Source organism: Diorhabda carinulata, chromosome X (genome assembly GCF_026250575.1).
Source record: "Diorhabda carinulata isolate Delta chromosome X, icDioCari1.1, whole genome shotgun sequence".
NCBI classification, from domain to species: Eukaryota; Metazoa; Arthropoda; class Insecta; order Coleoptera; family Chrysomelidae; genus Diorhabda; species Diorhabda carinulata.
Genome location: NC_079472.1, coordinates 11,547,724 through 11,571,102, shown reverse-complemented (window position 1 = coordinate 11,571,102; position 23,379 = coordinate 11,547,724). Strand labels below are relative to the sequence as shown.

Sequence of the window (23,379 nt, the reverse complement as noted above, 5' to 3'; positions counted from 1 at the left end):
TTTAGTTACTACACGATAACGATAATTCATCACAGATCGCTTGGTGCCCTATATTGCTGCCAAATATCTGTCAAAATAATTTTATATAATCGACTCTAATTAGAAATCGTGAAAAATACGACGATGCAATCGGAACGTAGACGAAGAACCAAAGTTCTTAGCGGCAATCAAATTTATAATTCGATGGTAATCGATACAACAGATAAAGCAACAAGAAGAGTAATAGCTCCTTACGTGAAAATCATTCGGAAAACCGAAAAGACGCCGGAAAAAGAACAAGAACACGAAAAATTCAATTTCTACATTCAAAATAAACCGAGCGTATTATTACACGACTTAACCTCGTTTTTATCCGACAGCGTAGATTTGGTTTTATTATTACACGAAACTGCCGATATTCTAAAGACCACCACAAGAGCGGCAGGTAAATAAATCGATTTTATTATCGATTTATTATATATCTCAAATTTATATTTACACTGTTGTCAAATGTCTGTATCATTATAATGGGAACATAACGAAACAAATATTTAAGGTGTAACTGTCTACATGGTAGACTCGGCTTCGGAAGAAATTTACCAAAGCCAGAGGAATTTCCAAGGGGAAAGACATAAGGTAAATTGGAAAATACAAAAGGGTAGTATCGTAGCGGCTTTCGTGGCGTATAAAAGAGAATATTTAATGGTTGATGATATCTTAGGTGATGATAGATTCCCCGCCGGAGTGGGATATCAAGGTATTACCTATAGTACAGTCAAATTTCGTTTACTTGACTATACTATTACTCATTTTATAGGCGACTTCGTGAAATCGGTTCTTTGCGTCCCTATAGTGACACCAGATGGTGACTGCTCCGCCGTAATCGAATTATACAGAGAAATCACTCAATTGCCGTTCAATAAAGACGATCTGAAAATTTCTATCGTAGTTACCGGTTGGGTGGGGGCAGCTATTCACCAAAATCATCTTAGATTGACGTTACAAAGGCAACAGGAACTCAACGATTATCTGCTGGATTTAACTAAGTGTTATTTTGCCGAAACCGTAGCCATTGAAAAGATGATAACTGAAATTGTGGTAAGTAAACTTGGCAAACGTGTAAGTTAGGCAAACAAACATAGTTTTGTTAATTTCAATTTATATTTTTTTTAAATCAAACATTTGTATTCTAAATCTTGATTACGAAATAAAATTATCGATCCACCCTGTATATAATCACAAGCTAGGCATATTTTCGCGAGTGTACACAAATCACTTGTTTGCGATATCTACACTAGACAACCAAACTTACAACGTTGCCTATTTTTGTTGAAAAGGTGATATTTAAAGATATAAATATTAAATTAAGGATTTTTTTTAAAAAAAAATCATTAAAACATCAATTTTTTATTAAAAATATTTCGCGTATACATTTATATTATATTCTAAACCATGATTTTTTGTCGAATGAAATTCAAATTTGACGAAATTGTGATTAATGCCGCCATCTTTGATTTCAACTGTCGATCCTTTTTCAGCTTCCTTTTGACTCAATACTTGAATGCAGTAGATTTTTTTGTCTCCAAAATATTCGGCCTTACAAAGCATAAACATAAAAATAAATAAAATCCAAACAGTTCCAGTGAAAATGGAAGATCTGACAACGTTGTAAATATAATCATCAGATCCGCCATTTTCATAAAACCCGTTTCCGGAATAAACAGGGTCGTTCGTAATCGATATATAGATACAAAAAAAAATTAAAACACAAAATTCTCAATTTATATACGAAATTAATACAAATACATGTAGTTTAAGGAATTAAATTATTTAAATATACTTACAGTAGCCGATCTCGCTGCTATGAATAATCTACTTTTGTGAACGTGTTTTTGAAAAACCAAATCTGCTCCCACTGCATTTAAACAATTTCCATCTCTGATTTCGAATTGTGCATACGCATCAGTTAATTGAAAAACAACAAAAATACAAAAAAACGTGATTAAAAATTGCTTCATGATGATTTTTTCGTTCTCTACTGAATATAATATATTCAACGTTCAATATATACTAGACGATAATAATTGACTTGAATGGTGTTGACTTTTTAAAAGATTTCGTATAATCAGTGGCGTAGCATCTTTAAGTTTAACTACATTTCAAATTTCGAAAATTAATATCTAATTGAATCTTCAATTATTTTTCAAATATATATATATATATATATATATATATATATATATATATATACAGTTTTCTACTAATCGGTGAAGTAATTGACGTGATTTACATTTTAAAGTAGAGATGGCGTAATAACTCACAAGTTAAAGTAAAGATGGCGTAGCTAATCATATATTTAAACGTAATGGCTATTATATATATCTAAATTGATATGGTAAAAACAAGTCAAAAAAACAAGAAGTACGATCTTATCTCAGTTATTTATATTATCATAACATTTTCAAACCTTTTTATATCTTATTTCTTGTTAAATGAAACTCATTACTGTTTTCTTTTTTTAAATACATTATATAGAAATTGTTACGCCAATGTTTATTATTTATTTCAATAATCATAACTATTGAATTATTATTTTATTTACAGTTCGAAAAAGACATTAATTTTGATATTGGGTAAATATTTTTATCGTTTTCTATGAAATATATGTATTTGTATTAGTAATATTAAAATAATATTGATGTATCTCCTTTACATATATCTTCATTATTCGTCAACAAATCAAATTTCCAAAGAAGTCATATTAAGAATTCAAAATTTTAAAGAAAAAATATAAATATTTTATTACCGAACAGAATATACTCATAAAATTAAAAAATATACACTAAATGTTACCAGATTCGCCATTTTTTTTTCATTGACACACAGAATACGTGGAATCTTTATATTCTTCTACACGCAACGTTGCAAGACTGTACATTTTTTCTTCATATATCTTTAGCTTGGTTTTTATGTGTTTTATACTGCCGTAAAGGAGATTTTGTGAACATAATTACGTAAAAAAGGAAAATTCATTCGCTGATATACCGGGTGGACAAATAATAACTTCTGTTGTGAATATCTCTGGAACGGTTCCACTAGAGGGCTTGGAAATATAAAATAAATCCCTTCAAATAACAGGTGGGGGAGAGTGGGAACTTTGTTATGAAGAAATACGCCCTCTAATGGTGGACCTAAAATTATAAAAACAATTTCCACGTGTTTCTCAGGGCTACTATTATCATAATGATTTTTCCTTGTAGTAGCGCAACGTTGCCAGACCGTACATTTAGTTTAGTTTCTATTTTTGACGAATAGTACATTTTGTAATCGTAATTAATAAAAAAAAACCCAAATCAATTGCTGAAATCTAGATATAATTGAGACAAAAATAATGAATTCCTTAATAACATTATCATTAACGCACAGAATATATATCTCTACGTGCCACGTTGCCAGACCATTATATTTTTCTTTATATATATTTCGCTGATTTGTTATGTATTTTAAATCAGATTTATCGTAAAATTATAAAGTTTAACGATAATTTTGTTGAAATTTAATTCTAATTCTACTTTTTGTAATTGTTTTCAAGAAATTTGCAAAAGCTACTTTAGGCGCCGAACGTGGTACGTTTTTTATCATAGACGAAGAAACCGAAGATCTTGTGGCGGAAGTTTTCGAAGAAGGTGTAGATATCGGTGAAGTTACCATGCACAAAAAAAACGTCAAAGTACGTTTAGCCAAAGATAGGAGTATAGCGGGATTAGTTGCTCGTACCGGAGCGACTGTTAACATCAGAGACGCCTACAACGATCCGAGATTCTTTACCGACGTCGAAGAAAAAACCGGGTTCATAACCAGATCGATATTGTGCATGCCGATCGTCAGCGTCGATAATATTTTAGGTAAATTTCTTAATATTACCAATAGATGTCATGTTTTATCACTTAAACGTATTCTAGAATGCTCTGATGGACATTTTACAGTGTTGCCAACTGTTGTATTCAAGTAAATAATGTTCGTTTTACAGGAGTGGTACAAGTGGTTAATAAAATAAACGGTGTTTGTTTTACCCCATCCGATGAAAATTTATTTAAAACTTTTTCGGTGTATTGCGCTTTGGCATTACATTATACCAGGCTTCATCAAAAAATGTTTAAAACGGTACGTTCACTTTCCTTATAAAGATCTTATGTTTTATATGTAAGTCTTAATCGATTTTTGCCAATACACCGTGTTGCCAAACCATGATAATAGTATGGAAATACTATATTTGAATTAAAATAATCATTAGTTTTCTACCAATTTGTGTTTAATACGAAGGTTTTTATAAATTCGATAATAAAAACTCAAATTGAAAAAAAATTTACCTAAAAATATGAACAAACAAACAATACGGCAACGCGGCAAATCATTTACAACTGAAACTAGTGTCAGTTTAAATATATATAATTAAATGGGAAATTAATTTTTACATGTTATCTATGTTGAAAAGTGACATCTGGATAAGATTCGTGTATTTCGTCGTTATGTTACAAGTGTCAATTCGACTTAAATAATTTTGAGGGGTTTTCTTGTGCCTTTTCCTGTATTTTTTGCACATAAAAAGACTATTAAGCCCATATTAAAGCTTGACGATTTTTCTGAATCTTATCAGTTTATTATGAATAATTTTATCAATTAAACATTTTTTTGTTGATGATCGTATAAAAAATTGATTCATTTTACTATAAGTACAATTATGTTTATAACAAAGTTGATGATAAATTTCAGAAATTAACAAAAACTTGTTTGAAAATATGAATGAGTCTAATATTAAATGAATTTTCGATTTTAAGCATCTGAAGTATAGTAAATTTACAAAAAATTTAATAAATAATTAACTTATATACTTTTTTCTCTCGTATACATTTTTACTGTAGTTTTCTAAACTTTTTTATCAATAAACAATCGAAAATATTTGTATCCATATTATAACATATTCCCTAACAAAAGAAAACAATTTTTGGCAGTTAAAAACAACCAAATCTTACCTTTTTGTAATCTTGAAATCATAATTTGTTAATAAAAACACATTTTTTTATCGAAAACTACTTAAAAATACATATTTTTGTCAAAACCACAAAATATAAACACAACTCAATCTTTCACTGACAATTTTAAATGATTTGACAGCTGATTTCAATAATGAACGATCTGATTTTTTAGATCTCAAGATTAATTCTTAAGCCCGCGCTCGCGTTCCAATGTCTATCTAACATGAATTCATTATGTAACACCAACGGGAGCGTCAGTTTATAAATCTACCTTTATACTCAGAACATAAAGTTATAATACATTATGTTCTAAGATCTTAGAACTTCATTTTATGTAACGCTATGATTTTCTTTTATCTATGTACATAATTTTTCATTTACAGGATAAAATCAACTTATCAAATTTGAAATTATTAAAAACTCAATTGAAGCCCTGCGTTCACGATATGGATTCTTTCCTCCAGAAAACTACAGTCGAGGTTCCATACAATTTCGCCGAGTATATATATTTTTTCACAATAAATTACGGATATTTCATAAAACAAAACTTCGGATCAACTACAGGGTGTTGTTAATATTATTTCAGGTTCCGTTGGTACGTATCTCCCGAAGATATTCCCGATATGCCGCAATTGGTGCTTTACATGATCACCGAAGTGGTAGGTAGAGATGAAATACACCAAAAGAACATGATAGAATTTATTTTGTCGGTAAAAAAATGTTATAGACACAATCCATATCACAATTTCGAGCACGCTTTTAACGTAACTCATTGTATATTTATCATCATATCAAGGAATTTAGAAATTTTTAAACCAATAGAGGTAAATATACCCAGTATATATATGCGGATGTGATAAAAATTATTTATTTTAGGTTAAATCTCTTTTGATAGCTGCGCTTTGTCACGATTTAGACCACGGCGGCTTTACTAATAATTTTCTTCAATTAACTGATGATACGCTGTCGCAATTATATGATGAATCTATTTTAGAACATTACCATTATCGAGTAGCAATGACGATATTGAAGGTAAAGAAAACAACAAATAAATTAATAGTTTATTATATTACACATATACATACCTGCCGTATCACCCTGTATATATCGATTTTTTAGCTACACATTTTATAGTTAATTTTTAGATAAATATTGAAACTTTAAGGGTTTGCGGATCTACAATAATATCTCCAAAGCAGATTTCAATTGCATATCGAAAGAACTTAAGGAAGCTATTTTAGCCACAGATTTAGCCAGTTATTTTAAATTCCGCGTCAAACTGCTGCAATTAGTCAACGATAACGTGTTTGATTTTTCAAATTCTCGACATCGAACTTTGATGAAGGCCATTATGATGACCAGTTCGGATTTATCAGGCAATTGCAAACCGTTCTTAGTATCCAAGACTATTTGCGACAATATTTATAGTGAGCATCTTTAATTCTTTTTGGTATTATTAATAAACGATCATTTTATGTTTTAGAGGAGTTTTATAATCAAGGAGACTTGGAGAAAAAGATGGGATTGACACCGTTGTCTTTAATGGACAGGGAGAAATCTCAAATGGTTCCAGAAGATCAAGTGCAGTTTCTAACAGTTATTGTTTTGCCTTGTATGGATCTTTTGCAGAGAATATTTCCAAATACTAGGGAACTTCATATGGAAGCTAGGTAAGAATTAGATTTTATAGTTTTTCATGGTTAATCTGTATAAGGGTATGTTACCACTCAATAACGGGTTGTAATTTACTTATCAATTGAAGTTTTATTAATTTCACTGTAGTAGTTAGGAAAAATGATCTATTACTAAAAAAAATGACTATTTTTGTAAATTGTACCCCCAGAACTTAATGAATCTGTTTTGTGGCTGTTTTTACCAATAATGTGGTTTTAGATAATGCTACTATGAATACATGAAGAAAATATTTCATTTCTATCATTTTAAAGATGAAGCAACAGCAAATTATCAATTAAATTGTATTAGGGTATGTTTACCATCAATGAGGGGTTCCTATCAACAATAAAGAAGCTTCTAGATGGTATACACTCTTGAATAATGTTTTATAGACAAATATTTTCCTTATTATGCTGATACTGCCAAAGATTATCATGCTTTATAATCACTTTACTATATCAACCAAAAAAAGATCATTAAGTAAAAAAATGTAATATTTTCCATGTTGTGGACTCAAAGAATAAGACAATTCTTTTCCGTAGCTAATTTGAGTGATGTTTTTACCAAAAATGTGGTTTCAGACAATGATACATATTATATATGTATATATATTATTATTATTATTATTATTATTATTATATATTATATTATATTATTAGAATACGAAGACATTTTCCAATTTTCAGTATTTTAAAGAAAACGTGGCAGGAAATTATCGCTTTGAAAGGACAGAAAAGTTGGAGACAAGACGATTCCGTAGTAGATCAAACTGAATGCATGTAAACAATTTTATTTTGAGTAAATACAACTGAGAAGAGATTAACTATACATATAATATTTATATTCTATATTTTATACAAAAAAAAAAAAATTAAAGCGTGGAATAAACCATTCCGACGGTTTTTTTTTAAATTTCCTTATATACCCAAAAGAGGTCAGTTCATAATCATCTAGATTCAAATTTCTAGCTTAGAAAAATATACAAATATATTCAAACAAAGTAATATCTAAGAGAAATAACGCGCACGCTGTAAATATTAATGTAAAATAGACAAAAGGATGGAATTTAAAGCTAATTATTTTACGTATTGCGAATTTTCCCTGGTACATAAGTTCTATCGATTTGGGGCTCCTGCAGGAACATGTGGAGACACCTTTCGTTTTGCGCCAAAGGATGCCCGGCGATTCTGTAACAAATTACCCTCGCCAATAGGATTTAACTGAACTGACTGCATATTTACATATGTATTAATGAAATAAATGAAATACTCACTTATTGATGAATACTTCTAAACCTTTTCGCCTGTCTTCTATGAAATCCTCCTCGAAAATCCCATCGTCTCCTCTAAATGGTAATTGTCGTTTCCACGCTTTACCAGGCAACGGTGGTACCACTATTTTGCTATCCCTTTCCAATTCGTTTCTCAACCATTCGAAATCGCTGTACCGTCTTCTAACACTGGACTCTTTTACTTTAAACACCGGTAGATTGGTCTATAAATGAATATTTTTTCTATATAGTTGTTATCAGCAGGGGGTGTATACTTACTCTCATTTTGACTTCGTAATCTGTGAATCTTTTTTTTCCTACCCCGATTGTAGTGACTGGATTAACGACATCGATTTCTAGAAAATTAGCTGGTGCCGCATACGCGTCGTCTAAAGTTTGCTTCTTAACATTTAATCTTCTCGTAGCTTCGACCGTTGCATCTGCTTCCGCCATCATTGTTATTAGATTTCTACAAAAAATATATATTACCAAAATTATTTATTATATATTGTATAGTTCACTCACTAAAATTCTTTTAAATACGGCAACTTTTTTCGATTTTTTGTTTATTTTATTAAAATTAATTTTAACAGGATTATTAGTTTACTAAAATTGGCGCTGGGTATGCCACTTGACAGTTGACATTATCAGTTGACTTATGAGGTCCGTTCTTCCATGCGAATAGTAGTTTACAATTACACATATATCAGTGAAGTCTTTTTATTCTTACTTTCTAAAAATGGGACAAAAAATGTCGTAAAAGCAGTCAAAATTTGCTTACGAATGATTTTGAATACATTATTTTGCAAAGCTATCATCAGTTTAACAGGGTTTTTGGCCAGTTTGATATTCGTGCTTTGTAACACTCCTCCAATAGGGGAATCCTATAATCATTTTTTTACCATAATCTATCTCCACATCTCTGTAATCTACAAAGTATTCAAGTTATACAATTTTAGTTATTCATTTGCTATGTTTTACTTGGATTACCGAAAAGTTGTGCATTCTTATTTATCTCGCCAGTTTTTATAAATTAAAATATGCCGGTTATTATTTAAATACATCGGTAATGCAGTTTAAAATAACTCGAAGAAAAAAAAAAACAAAATTACAATGCTTATAATAATATTATTCGTTCATTTTTTCATTTTAATGAAGTGTGAATTTGTTATTGAAACTATCGAACAGACATGTGATTTACAATTGCTGAAAAATCTTACAGTTTACAGGTAAATACCGTTAAGTTTATTATATTCATTCAATTATTAATTAAAATGAAAACGATTCATACTTTTCAAAGTTTATTTAATTAAGTTTCCAACGATTTTATTTTTATTTCAGTAAAGACTGGGAAGTAACCTATAAACAAGCGATAATTAAATTTAACTTGTGTGGGTATTTGAACGACAAAGATCACCATAAATACGTGGCTTATATAAAGAAAAACAATAATTTCATTCGTTTTGCTAATTTCTCAGGTGAGAAATAAACTTTCATTATAAAATTGACATTAACCTAATCTTGTGTATTTTTTTAAGGTTCACTTGATAATAAACTAAATTTTCACCCAGTAGATAATACAACTTGTAAGTTATCTGTAAATTTCGACTGCCTAATGTTCTCAAAGGTAGGAAATATTTCCTTTTCTTTAATTTAGGATTTAATCTACTAAAAGGTCATTTTATTTTATCTGATAGTGGCATTCAATTATACAAAGTTGTGAAAGATTTGTTGGATTGCAATTTTTTATGGTCAACAAAATTCTGTTTATCATCTATGGTATTCATATATTATTTGCAACCTTGCTAAAATCTTTTTATTATTATATATATTATATTTCACATTTTGTGTATCTTTCATTTCAAAAATGGTGTTAAAAAATCATTATAAAAAATTTTATGATGAGTTACTTCAATAATCAACATCTATATATACAGGGTGTAACATAAGTTATAGTCATCATAAAACTAACACTTGATTAACCCTTATGTGAGCAACCAACTTCACCCACGCTTGAAACAGACGGCGCAACTGCCAGCGTGGCGTCTGCAGAGGAGGAAGAGGGCGACTCTGAAATATATTGCGAAAGACTAAACTCTTTGGAGTAAAGAGCTGCCCGCAGTTCGTCAAGTTGCATCTCACAATGTTCTTCGGCAAAGAAGTGGCCCGGCTAAATCTGTGGAAACTCTTTCGGTATGCGATACTTACAAAAAAATTGTGATGGTCGAAATGATTGATTAAATAGTAAGATACACTAATCAAAAAGCGAAGAAGTTGTATGATACTTACAACTCGACAAACCCGGGTAGCGATAGGTCGTGGCGTCCAGTAACTTCATCTGAAATGTACACATTTATCGGTATTTTGATTTGTTCGGGAGCAAACAACTCAAATACAGACCACACAAACAAAATGTGGAAAACCATTTCCTATCCCCTTTATCGCGCATTGCGCGAAAAAAAATAGTTTGTCTTTATTGTAAACAATAAATATAAAATATAAATGTATTATTTTCAACTCATAAACTTATAATAAATCATTTATTTTATACTTAACAAGTATTGTAATAATTTATTTATGAATCAATCTTGTTTGCTTGTCCTATTCATAACAATAAAACTCATTTCCACAGAAAAATCTCACCTTCCGTATAGTGGGTACCCGGTTTCCCCCTGGGCCTACTTTTTTTCAACAGCCGAATTTTTTATAAAAAAATTTTTTTTATACATGTAACATAGTAAACTGATTCTAAAATAGCTAAATCACTTGGATCCGGGAGCTCGTATTTTTTTCTAAGGAATCAACAAAATAGTAAGGCGGTGGGTACCCCGGTACCTGGTTGCTCACGTAAGGGTTAACGTATAATTCAAAAAATTTTTCACAAATGCTTAATTTAACACTATAAATGTTTATTTTTTCATGCCTTGGTACATTGTGAGACATAAGTAATGAGCCAAAGGGATGTACATCTTTACTTTCTAGCTGGATCATCATTATGAAGTAATTAGACAAAACTTTGGGACTTTTAGGGACTATACATTGTTAACATCCATCCCTTGTTTACTTTTACACTAAAATTGTCTATTTTCCATTTTCTTTTTACAGTATTAGTCATAAGTAGTGAACTTAAGGGAAGAGCAGTTTATTTTTTTAATCTGTATCATTGTTTATCAAAAATTTGAGGTGTTTAGAAGCTTAACAAGATTAATATTCTTTCAATGTATACTTTCGCACTAATATTGCCGATTTTTCATTTTCTGTATACAGTATAACTCGTAAGTAGGTGGCCAAAGGGGTGTACACCTTTATTTTGTATCTGGACCATCATTATGAAGTAATTAGACAAAAATTTGGGGCTTTTAGGGACATTACTGTGTTAACATCCATCCCTTGTTTACTTTTATACTAAAATTGTCTATTTTTCTTTTTTGCTATTCAGTATTACTCATAAGTAGTGAGCTTAAAGGAAGTACAGTTTATTTTTCAAGTATGGATCATTGTTTGTTAAAAATTTGAGGCTTTTAGAAACTTAACAATATTAATATATTTCTCTTGATTATTTCTGCACTAAAATCCGTAAATTTTAATATTCTGTATATAGTATGACTCGTAAGTAGGTGGCCAAAGGGGTGTACACCTTTATGTTGTATCTGGTTCGTCATTATGAAGCAATTAGACAAAAATTTGGGGCTTTTAGGGACTTTACAGTGTTAACATCTGTTCTTTCTTTACTTTTACACTAAAATGGTTATTTTTTCTATACAGTGTAACTCATTAGTAGTGAGTATATAGTTTAAAGTGTCTGAAATATCATTTGTATTATCATGTATAATAAATTAAAATCATATATTTGCTATCCTTATGTAAATAAAAAATAATCTCAAGTTTTGATGGATTTGTTAAATATTATATTGCATAATATAGATTACCTCTTATCTACCTCATACAGGATTATTGTAATTTGTGGGTTTCACTTAAATACTTATCAGTACAATTTATTATACGGTATGTCTCTCTTTTGACTGTGAAAATAATTTTTGTAGGAACCCAAGTTACAAGTGAATAATGAATGCAATTATCAATTATCAATTTCGTCTCTATCAGAAAATTGCGTTCGTCCATATGGGATGAGATATCAGAATGATTTATTGGATTTTCGTCCGTTACGACGTTTGTATGATATAAAATTTGATGGAAAAAATAAATTCGAGTCTTGTATTTCATTTTGTAATGAAATCGAAGACTGTAAAATAGATAATAATAATTGTTATGTCAACGGAACTAAAAGTGAAAAAATTGTTACAGTAGAATTCGATAGAATAGTATATAACAACAAATTCGAACTGCACGCACATTATTTTCAACACAGTAAGTACAGGTTAGGTTAGTGAATGTTTCCTGCTGAAATTCTAAATATTTTAAAATTTCGCGGAATAATACATTTCATTAATGATGATGTCATAACATTGAATTTAATTTGCCACAGTCTCAAAATATATGTTAAATATATATGTTGACTATTTTTAATTAATATTAATGTGGTTAGTGCTATTCCAGATTTTTCCGTTTATTTGTTTTTATGTTTATACTTATAATTATTTTTCTTAATATGTATTTGGTCATGACACATTAAAAAAAATTTAAAAGCTTATTTATATAACAATAGAATTTTTTATAGGACTAAATGTCTTTTGTTCTAAAGTTTTTTTATATGGATGCCAGAGTGCCTTTTGCGTATTGAATACGGTATAATATTTTAATTTTTCACCCATAATACGGTTAAAAATGTTCAGCAAAGATCACGAACTTTTGTTTTGGACTAAAAACTTCATTTTTCCAATAATATGGAAAATACTACATTTCTCCTTTTTTGGAATCAATACGGCAACGTCGCTTACATATCGTTGTCAACTAAATTATGACCGTTGTTATTTAAGATTGACAGCCGTTGGTCAGCCATTTTGAATTCGTATTGTTTTGATTTGAGCAAATGATGGGTAATAAACAATCTAATGTGGTTAAACAATATTATTTATTAAAAAAAATAGTGCTCAGTTGTTTTTCGCGAAATTACTTGATAAAAATTTGGTGGAAAAGCCCGAAAAGGTGATTTACGCGTTTATTTATTACAGACAAAAAGAAAAAAATAGAAGTACACATTACTTGTAAATGGTTTAAAAACTCAACCGAATTAAAAGTATTATCAGCAGGAAAAAATACCAGACTCGAACTTGAATCTTCATTAGGTTGTATTAAACAACCCCAAGTATGTCAAGTAAGTAGCCTATTCATTTTATCGAGTCAGGTTTTTATTTTGAATTTTGTTGTTTTATAAAAATTTACAGTTTACAGACAAGCAATTCTTCTATAATCTATCAGATCTTTATGAGAAAAAAGGTTATTGGGAAGTTGAATCTAATAGTACAAGAAAAATATATTTAAATATTTGTGGACCATTACGTTTAGGACAAGATCATTGTTCTAGTAAGTGTGTTATAAAAAATGTATTATTTAAATGAATTTCGAAATATATTGTGTTTTGTCTCGTATTTTAAGAATCCCATTCGCAAATATGTGAAAATGTTAATAGAGCATATATAAGTAAAGGAAGAATAAGTTCGGCATTAACACCTGTGGTATTAGAGGATACCATCGTTGATACCTATACAAGTAAGTGTTAATTTCATCTAATTTACGATATTTTTGATAATTATTTACAGCCGGTGATGAATGTAACAAAACTCAAATGTATACAACAAAACTTATATTGAAATGTTCGTCTGTTGATGGGAAACCAACATTTATTAAATACAACGGTTGCGAGATGATTATAGGGTGGAATACCACTAAAGCTTGTCCGAAATATGTGAGTTTTTCAATTAACAACGTGGGAAATGGATTCAGTGTCTTTTTTCCAGGATTTGAAGGCTTGTCCGTATAAACTACCCAGTTCGAACCAGTACGATTGCGTTTATAAAGATATACATAAGGAATTCTACTTGTTTTATAATTTGTCGAGATTGTACAATCCGAGAGGATATCAAATTCGAGATCCTGATGACAATAATTATTTGTATTGGTTGAATGTATGTGGACCGATTAATCTTAGCGAAGCGCCCTGTAAAAAAAATGTTATGATCGCTAAGGTGAATTTGAAAGAGGTGGACGTCAGAAAGAAGTAAGTCAATTTTATTTTTGGATTAAAATATTTTGAAGTATTGGGACTGTATATTATGTTTAGACTCTAAAAACGCTATTTTATTTATACTTTAAACTATGCTTTGACTTTAAAATTCAATTTTATGAGAATATATATTTTAAAAATGTTACTTTGACTTTAGAGATACCATATTTTGGAAATTTATAACCTACAAATGATTATTTGAGATTAAAAATACTATATTCACAAGGTGTATAATCTACAATTGGTTCTTTGGCATGAAAAATACTGTATTTTGTGGGGATGTAAAAAAATTTTTAACTTAAAAAAATACAATATTTTGAAGTAGTAGTATAGTAAATTATGAGAGTTGATTACAAATCATTCCTATAAATCTATAAATGATCCTTTGACCCTAAAAATACTAATTCTGAAGGTATGTAATGAATAAATAAAAATCATATTTAGGGAATGTAGTATATAAACTATGATTTGCCTCGAAAAATACAGTTTTGATAGTATATAACCTGAAAATGACTCTGATTTAAAAAATACTACATTATTGGGATACATAACCTAAAAATGATTCTTTGAATTTAAAATTGCCATATTGTGAAAGTATATAGCCTAAAAATGATTGTTTGGCTTTAAAAATATCATATTATGAAATTACATAACTTAAAAATGATTCTTTAATTCTAAAAATACTGTATTTTGAAGGAACGTAATCTCAAAAGACCTTTGACTTCAAAAAGAGTATTTTCTTTTAAATTGTAGAATGGTTCAATTTAAAAAAATACTATATTTTGAAAGTTTACAAGCTGAAAGTTTCGACATGAGTGAAAATACTATATTTTAAAGGTGTGTAACCTAGGAATGACTCTTTGATTTTAAAATTATCATATAATGAAATTACATAACCTAAAAATGATTATTTGACTTTAAAAATAGTATATATAATATACAAATAATCCTAAAAATCATATTTTGGAAATATAGATCATAGAAATTACGATTTGATTGTGAAAATACCATATTTTGAAGTTGTGTAACGTAGGCTATTTATACAGGGTGATATCGTACGGAGAACAAACTAATATATCGACAAGAAACGGCTCTCTAATAATAGATACAGCTGGAGGCGATTTTTATAATCAAAAAGATTTATTAACTTACTATAGAGCAAACATACAATTCGAATGTTCTAGAAACGTAGAGGTGAGAAGCACTCTGTATATAATTAAGGTTGATTTCCTATTAAATTTGATCAAAAGCTTTTTCCAAATCCACATTTTTGTCTTAGTTTCATTTTTTTTTTTATTTAGAGCGAGATTTTTTTACTATCGAAAAGTGAAAGTTCCTTGGAATTTTTATGGAAAACTAAATACGCTTGTCCTGTGACAGTGGAAACTATCCGAAGTTGTATATTCGATATTGATCCTTATACTAAGTAAGTATGATGATTTCGATGATGCATCGTGTTGAAAGTCTTCTCGAAATCAATAAATAACATGTACTAGTGTATTTTTTTATATATAAAAGCGATATTATTGTTATTATTGTAGGTTAGATTTTACAAACATAACCAAAGATTCTTTAGTGATACAAAATGATGACAGACAGTACTTGTTCGATTTGTGTGGACGTCGTAGAGAATCCTGCGATCCTAGTAGTCAGTATACGAAATATAATGTTGACTGACTCTTGTGAAAAATTTTTTTTTTTCTATTTTTTAGATTGTACGTATACGAGGGCCTCCAAAAACGTCGTAAAGTATCATAATAAGTATAATATCGAATTTATATTGAACGCGCCTTGTAACATTCCAAAAAAATTCAATAGAACCCTCATAGAATTGGTTTGCGATAATTTACTTGACAACGATCATTATAACGATGAAATGAAAGTTGAAAATTGTACTTTGATGTTACAATTACGTACCAATAAGATTTGTACTGACGAGGTGAGGCAAAAAATTGTGAAAATGAACATTTTCGTCAAAATTAATGTTATTCTATTCGATTCAGCGCACAAAGTCGAATTAATCCGATTTGGGGATAATTTTTTAACAAATTTCCCCTTGTATCGATTGATTATTACCTAAAATCTGAGTTAACTGTCAGAAAATTCCGAATTAGTCCGAGGAAAACAAACATTTTCGTCAAAATTTGTGTTATTCTATTCTCAATATTTTGTATTGTAATTTTCATTTGTCTATATGTATCAAATGTCAAGTTTCAGTGTTGATTTCGCGCGCAACGTGGAATTAATTCCGATTTGGGAATAGTTTTTAACGAATTTCCCCTTGTATCGATTGTTTTTTACAAAAAAAAATGAGTTAACTGTCGGAAAATTACAAATTAGTTCGTGGAAAATGAACATTTTTGTCAAAATTTGTGTTATTCTAACCTTATTCTTTTATATTGTCGTTTTCATTTGTCTATATATGTCAAATGTCAAATTTCAATGTTGATTCCGCCCACAACATCGAATTAATTCGATTTGGGGATAGTTTTTAACAAATTTCCCCTCTTATCGATTGTTTTTACTAATAAAGTGAGCTTACTGTCGGAAAATTTCGAATTAGTGCGTGGAAAATGAACATTTTCGTTAAAATTTGTATTATTCTAACCTCAATATTTTGTATTGTAATTTTCATTTGTCTATATGTGTCAAATGTCAAGCATCAATGTTGATTCCGTGCACAACGTCGAATTAATTAGTTTGAGGATCGTTTTTAACGAATTACCCCTTGTACCGATTATTTTTTACTGAAAAAGTTAGTTGACTGTCAGAAAATTCCAAATTAATGCGTGACATATTTGACATTTGACGCATATTTGACATGTGTGTCAAATGTCAAACGTCAAACTTCCATGTACCATTATTTTTGACGTGTTACCCCTGTATCGTGTGTTTTATACTTAACGATATTGTTTTTTTTAGCCTGTAGTTGTACCTCTCCTAAATTCCGAACCACTTGAAAATAAAAATATTCAGCGCATCAATTACGACGTCATACAGGAACATTCAACGAAAAAAGTTAATTGTACATTGATAGGTCCACACAATAATTATGTGTTTGATATCAACCAACTCACATTGGACGTAAGTAACGGTTATAATTGTGAAATTTCCGTTTTTTGGAGCTATAACTCCAATAAAGTTGTAGCTAATATTATTTTATCTTCCCCTCGTATTTTACATTCGATTTTTTTCAACATAACCTAAAATATGAATCACATTTTTTGGAGTATGCCCCATAAATGATGTTTTTTTAAATTCCAGAGGTACCTCTTATTTTGTGGTACCCAAAACTTTTGTTTTTATTGCTATTTTAGAAAAAACTCCTAGTTTTGTGATTTTTAATGGTGCCCACTTGATAAATGGAGCCCAATTTTGTTGTTTCAGGTACCATTTGATAAATGGTGCACTAATTTTCTGTTTTTATTCTAATTTTAGTTAAAAACTCTCCATTGCGTAATTGTTTATGGTACTCGTTAATTTGTAGTACCGTCAATTTTTAATTTTATCCTCATTTTACAGAGCTTTCAATGATTTCAACTTTCACTTGATTAATTGCGCCCAATTTATTTGTTTTTACTGTAATTTCAGAAAAATGTCCCATTTTGTTATTTTTTGAGGTACCATTCGATAAATGGCGTCCTAATTTCCTAATTTTATTCCAATTTTCAAGGAAAACTTCATTATGTCATTTTTAATGATATCTATCGATTTGCAGTACCCAAAATTTTTATACTTTTATACTATTCTTATACTCAGTTTAACGTACAAAAATCTTCCCATTTTTGATTTTTTATGGCACCCGTTGATTCTAATCACTCAAAATTTTCATTTTTATCCTCATATTAAAGAAATTCCTCCAATTTTTCATTTCCAATGGTACCCAAATTGTTTTGTTTTTAGCCAAATTTTAAAAAACTAATTTTTATTGGTACTGCTGCATTAATAGCGCTCAACTTTTTTCTTTTCAAAGAAAAACTTCCCATTTTATGGTTTATAACAGTACCAATCAATTGTAGTACACAAAATTTCCATTTTTATACTTATTTTAAACAAAAACTTCCCAATTTTTATTTCCAATAGTACCCGTTGATACTTAGGATTCAAAATTGTTTTATCTTTAGCCTAATTTTAAAGAAAAACTAATTTTAAATGGTACTACTACATTAACGGCGCCCAAATTTTTTTTCATTATAATTTCAAAGAAAAATTTCTACTTTTATGGGTTACAGTGGTACTAATCAATCGTAGTACAAAAAATTACTTCCAATTTTTTATTTCCAAAGGTACCCATTGATACGTAGTACCCAAATTGTTTTATTTTTAGACTCATTTTAAAGAAAAACTAATTTTTATTGGTACTTCTGCATTAATGGCGCTCAACTTTTTTTTGTTTTCAAACTAATTTCAAAGAAAAACTTCCCATTTTATGGTTTATAACGGTACAAATCAATTGTAGTGCCCGAAATTTCCATTTTTCTATTCATTTTAAAGAAAAAACTTTTTTATTTCCAATAGTACCCTTTGATACGTAGTACCCAATTTGTTTTATTTTTAGCCTCATTTCACTTCAAAGCAAAACTTCCAATATTTCTAATTTTTATTGGTACCAATTAATTGTAGTACCCGAAATTTTCATTTTTATCCTCATTTTAAGGAAAAACTTCCAATTTTTTATTTCCAATGGTATCCATATTGTATTTTTAAGCTTATTTAGAAGAAAATCCTCAAATTTTGTCACTCTTAATGGTACCGTCTGATTAATAGCGCCTAAATTTTTTGTTTTTACTATAATTTCAGAGTAATTTCTATTTCTCTAATTTTGAATGGTACTGCTGCATTAATGACGCTCAAATTTTTTGTTTTCATTCTAATTTCAAAAAAAAACTTCCCATTTTATGGTTTATAATTGGTTGTAATACCCAATATTTTCATTTTTATCTTCATATTATACAAAAACTTCCAATTATTCATTTCCAATGGTACCCATTGATACGTAGTACCCAAAATTTCCATTTTCTCCTAATTTCAAAGGAAATCTTCTCATTTTCCATTTCCAATGGTACCCATTAATACATAGTACCAGATCTTCATATTTCGTCACCCTTAATGGTTAGGTTAGGTTAATGGTACCATTCGATTATTGACACCCAAAATGTCAAAAAACAGTATACATAGCATACAAAATATTTTTTTCCTTAATTCTAGAAAAAAAAATATAATAATCAATGTTTGTACATATTCTAGGTAAATGTAACAAAATGTCCTGCAAAGTCATACAATTTCGATAACAAAACCATAACTTTGTTATATAACATACCAAAAAGTTGCCATCATTCCAAAGGTATACCAAAAAGTGCTTTCCAATTCATTATCGATACGATTTAATTGTTTCTATTCCAGATAACCTCGAATTAATAGTCGAATTAAATTGCAATGACAACCTCCAACAAAATAAGACGAATCAATTTCGATGTTCCAGAAAAATGACGTTCTTCCTACCGGAAACTTGTAAACTATTAGAAATCGTTAATAACTCGCAAAATGAACGAGGTACCATCAGTGGTGGGCTAGTAACAGGTGAATACTCATCACAAATAACAACATCGATCAATAAACCCCCTGTATATTGAGAAAAACATTTTTTCAACCAAATAGGCTTCCGTACCATCCCCAACTTCCTCATCGAAGTAATATTTCCTTTCTAGTAGCCACTGGGGACCAAATCTGGAGGATTTAGGGGATACATACAGAAATTGAATCATTAAAATTCCACCATCAACATTTTTTTTGCTTAAAAGGTCATTATGGCAAAAAATAGAGATCCCATTAGTACCCTGAAATATATCACCATATCAAATCATTAATTTTGATGTATATTCTTGTTATTTCGACTAATTCTGTTATATACACTTTAAATACCGATATGGCACTACCATCTCGTGATAAATTGGGTACCTACAGTAGTCCAGGTTCCATTGTTTAAAAAAATCCCTCGAAAGGTCTGTCTTGATAAATCGGTATAGTGGTGCTATTGATGTTATCAGGTGTGGTACCAAGAAGATGAACACCAAGAGGTAGATACATGGGATGAATAGGCAGGATAAACTCCCAAGACACAGTTTTCCATTGATAAGGTTATGAAAAATTTAAGGGTCCTTTGGAATTAAAGGGTTTATAGACAGATTGTCATAAGGAACGGAACGTACTATTCGTCTTCATTAATAAATCCTGGTATGGTTTGAAATGAACGTTTTACCCACCAATATTTCGTCAGTTAGAGCGACTCTATTTATTGGTCACTTTTATCTCCTACTCTGGCTCCTATTGGACATATGTGTAACGTAAATGGTGAAAAGTTGTTCAAACTACGATTTTCGACACAGTACGAGATATTCCAGGAGGATTTTTATCCCTTAAAGAGTGCTTTCCATTTTTCAAAGCAATTTGGGAATCTTCACGATTTGACGTTAGTCCTAATCGATGTTTTACCACTTTCTTTGTGCTGGGGGGAATAAAGGGGTTCATGTAACTGAGATGCAAATCAAGAAATATTGAACCTCCTTTTGATTCCTTATCCGAGGACGCTAAAAAATCTAATAGAACCAGATTCGCCCCCTATTTGACCCCAAATTTGCTCCATCTACGGTTTTCGACATAGTATGAGGTTCTTCTGGGGGTATCTGTCATCTAAAGGGTGTTTTTCATTTTTCAAAGCCAATTTGAATACCCTTCTAGTTGATGTTAGTCCTGATAGATGTTTTTTCATCTACAGGAGGATATCTATCACTTGAAACATTTTTTCCTATTTGAAATTTTGAAAAAAAATGAATATTACCGAAATAATGACAGAATATATAAAAAAAAATTATCCTAGTGACCATATCAGTCAGGGGACTTATTGATCGAACTAGTAATCTACAAATCGATCGTTTGACATTTCATTTTTAATTTTTTCCTTTGGTTTTTTTAGTGTACACTCTACTTTCTGTATTCCTCGTATTACTATTAATCGGTATATCCTATTGGTTATATAAACGTCAACTGCAGATTAGACCATATCGAGTCTTATTCGTACCCTACAAAAAGGTATGATTTTTTTAAAAATTATTCTCGCCTTCTAGATGTCACGCCACTGTTCAATTTTATATTTTTTAGGATTTCGACGATTAGAAAATGCGTTCGGTATGATGGTAAATTTGGTTACCGAAAAGTTTTTTATGCAGGGAAATTACGATGTATCGGTATAGTAAAATAATCGACACTATATGTTGTTGAATACATTTACAGGGTGTTCAAATAATCTTAATTTTTTATTGATCGTTTTTTTAACAATTATTGCGGCATCCTGTATAAATCACATAAGAGGCTCTTGTGTTGAAAATTATTTTTTCACATAGGAATTAGAAATTTGTTTAAAACGTTCATAATTTGTATTTATTTTAGAATCTTCTAATTTATTTGTTGTTAAGTTTAAGTTTTTTTGTTAATTAATTCCAAGAAAAAAGAACACACAAATTATAATTTTCGGTTTTCGAAAATTATTTTTAAAAATTTATTTTACACAAAATTAAATGAATACAATTAATCTCACAAGCGAACTAACTAATATTCATTGAATGAACTATATATTCAAGAGCGATACATATATTCATTGCCAAGCTGTTTACAAATATTTGTATTTATAATAAAATAATTGCTGATGAAGTGTTTATGATATTTAATACAATTGCATTTTATATAAATGTCCTTCTAGAATTTTCTCCATGTAACTCCTCCATCCCTAAGAATGAAAAATTACGGAGGTATTTTTCATATTTTGTTGTCTTCTTTCTTCTAATTCGATGCTTTCTTTCTTCTTTTCTTCAAATTTCTGTTTTCTTACAAATTTACTTTTATATTTACGAATTAACAATAATGTTATTAAAATTACACAAATTATTATTATTATAGTAAATAGTCCAATTGATACATGGCTAGCAATTTTATTTATTTCGTATAATTTGTCAAAGTCTTATGTTGGTTAAATTTGGAGATTTATAAATTTGATTATTTAAAAATTTGAAGTTCGATTTTGGTAATATTATCGATTTTCCTTTTTTAATTTGTATGTTGGTTGAGAAAATTTCACTTTCTGTTTGAATACTGCAGTTCTTTGGAATTTTTATAATTGATGGATAACTTATTTTAAAATAACGGTCCGAAACACATTCAGAAATCACTTCAGTTTCTGAATTCGGATTTACTAAAAGTTTGTTATTTGTCACTTGTTCCAGTATAGTTTCTTGGAGGTTAATTTCACTAACAACACAATTTTCAGCAGAGCGTCCGTTTAACAATTAAATAGTACAATTGTCTTTTAACTTAAATGTTTATTTACAATAATATTTCTCTTCTAATGCCCGACATTCTTCTTTAATAAAATTAACTTCTTCTTGACTTCTGGCCAAGTAAGGTTGAGGAGGGATAAATATTGTATGATTTTGGATTATAGGATATAGATGGAAAAATTCATAGGTTTTAGGTTTAAGGATTGAAACATGGGTAGCAAAAATTATTTTAGATTTGGAAAAGGTTATTGCATTTTCAATATTATCAATTAATGTAATCAAACTTTGACAGTCCAGATTAATCTGTGAAAGTAACTGCGAAGTAAACTATAAAACATTACAAAGGTGTTTACAATCTTTCGTTTATACAACAAAATTATTTACAATATTTGATACTATTACATTTTAATAAAAGGACCTACTAGAATTTTCTCTCCATAACTTCAGCAATAATTTTATTATATATAAGAAAAATTGTAAACAACTTTTAATGTACTATAGTTAGTTCGCTTAAGATATTAATTGTAATCATTCAATAATATAAAATTAATTGTAATTTTGTATTAAATAAATTTTTGAAAACATATTTTCGGCATTTTCGGAATATAATTCACACTGTATATTTTTTAGTTACCTTTTTGTATACAATAAATTCCAGCTTCTTGCACATTTCGAAAAAAAGTTACTAAATGCGACGTTGTCAAGTCAGGTAACAACCAATCGTGCTGCATTTTTAAGCGGAAATTTGTTGTACATTTTAGCAGTATTAATTTTTTTATAAAAATCTTGTTTTATTTGTAATTTAAAAACAATTTGTATAAAGAAAAAATTTAGAATTACTGGTTTTATTTCATATCTTCATTCATTTTTTCCTTGAAAACAAGGAAAATTTAATAAACTAACCTA

The 23,379-nt window shown here is 29.3% G+C and overlaps 4 protein-coding genes across 4 annotated transcripts; 2 read left to right on the top strand and 2 right to left on the bottom strand.

The window, feature by feature from the left end:
* The first annotated feature begins 45 nt into the window (after positions 1–45).
* LOC130902508 (cAMP and cAMP-inhibited cGMP 3',5'-cyclic phosphodiesterase 10A-like) lies at positions 46–7,570 on the top strand. The gene is made up of 11 exons (XM_057814707.1): positions 46–424; positions 536–736; positions 797–1,077; positions 3,572–3,884; positions 4,010–4,143; positions 5,399–5,514; positions 5,602–5,839; positions 5,892–6,047; positions 6,181–6,442; positions 6,499–6,685; positions 7,376–7,570. Exons 1-11 carry the CDS (start codon positions 124–126, stop codon positions 7,470–7,472), a joined length of 2,286 nt encoding a protein of 761 aa, XP_057670690.1. The 5' UTR covers positions 46–123; the 3' UTR covers positions 7,473–7,570.
* On the bottom strand, positions 1,371–2,086 carry LOC130902510 (uncharacterized). Its single transcript, XM_057814709.1, has 2 exons — positions 1,824–2,086; positions 1,371–1,575 (listed from the first exon to the last, which is right to left on the bottom strand). Exons 1-2 carry the CDS (start codon positions 1,995–1,997, stop codon positions 1,390–1,392), a joined length of 360 nt encoding a protein of 119 aa, XP_057670692.1. The 5' UTR covers positions 1,998–2,086; the 3' UTR covers positions 1,371–1,389.
* LOC130902509 (sorting nexin-12) lies at positions 7,464–8,608 on the bottom strand. The gene is made up of 4 exons (XM_057814708.1): positions 8,485–8,608; positions 8,239–8,428; positions 7,963–8,183; positions 7,464–7,876 (listed from the first exon to the last, which is right to left on the bottom strand). Exons 2-4 carry the CDS (start codon positions 8,413–8,415, stop codon positions 7,771–7,773), a joined length of 504 nt encoding a protein of 167 aa, XP_057670691.1. The 5' UTR covers positions 8,416–8,428; positions 8,485–8,608; the 3' UTR covers positions 7,464–7,770.
* Positions 8,609–8,645: 37 nt separating this feature from the next.
* On the top strand, positions 8,646–23,309 carry LOC130901553 (uncharacterized). The gene is made up of 18 exons (XM_057813024.1): positions 8,646–9,188; positions 9,301–9,437; positions 9,498–9,586; positions 12,003–12,327; positions 13,092–13,234; positions 13,305–13,443; positions 13,516–13,629; positions 13,680–13,825; positions 13,878–14,137; positions 15,190–15,337; positions 15,445–15,569; positions 15,685–15,791; positions 15,856–16,082; positions 17,066–17,227; positions 19,391–19,487; positions 19,547–19,723; positions 21,117–21,232; positions 21,302–23,309. The coding sequence occupies exons 1-18, from the start codon at positions 9,073–9,075 to the stop codon at positions 21,314–21,316; spliced, it is 2,643 nt and encodes an 880-aa protein (XP_057669007.1). The 5' UTR covers positions 8,646–9,072; the 3' UTR covers positions 21,317–23,309.
* The last annotated feature ends 70 nt before the right edge of the window (positions 23,310–23,379 follow it).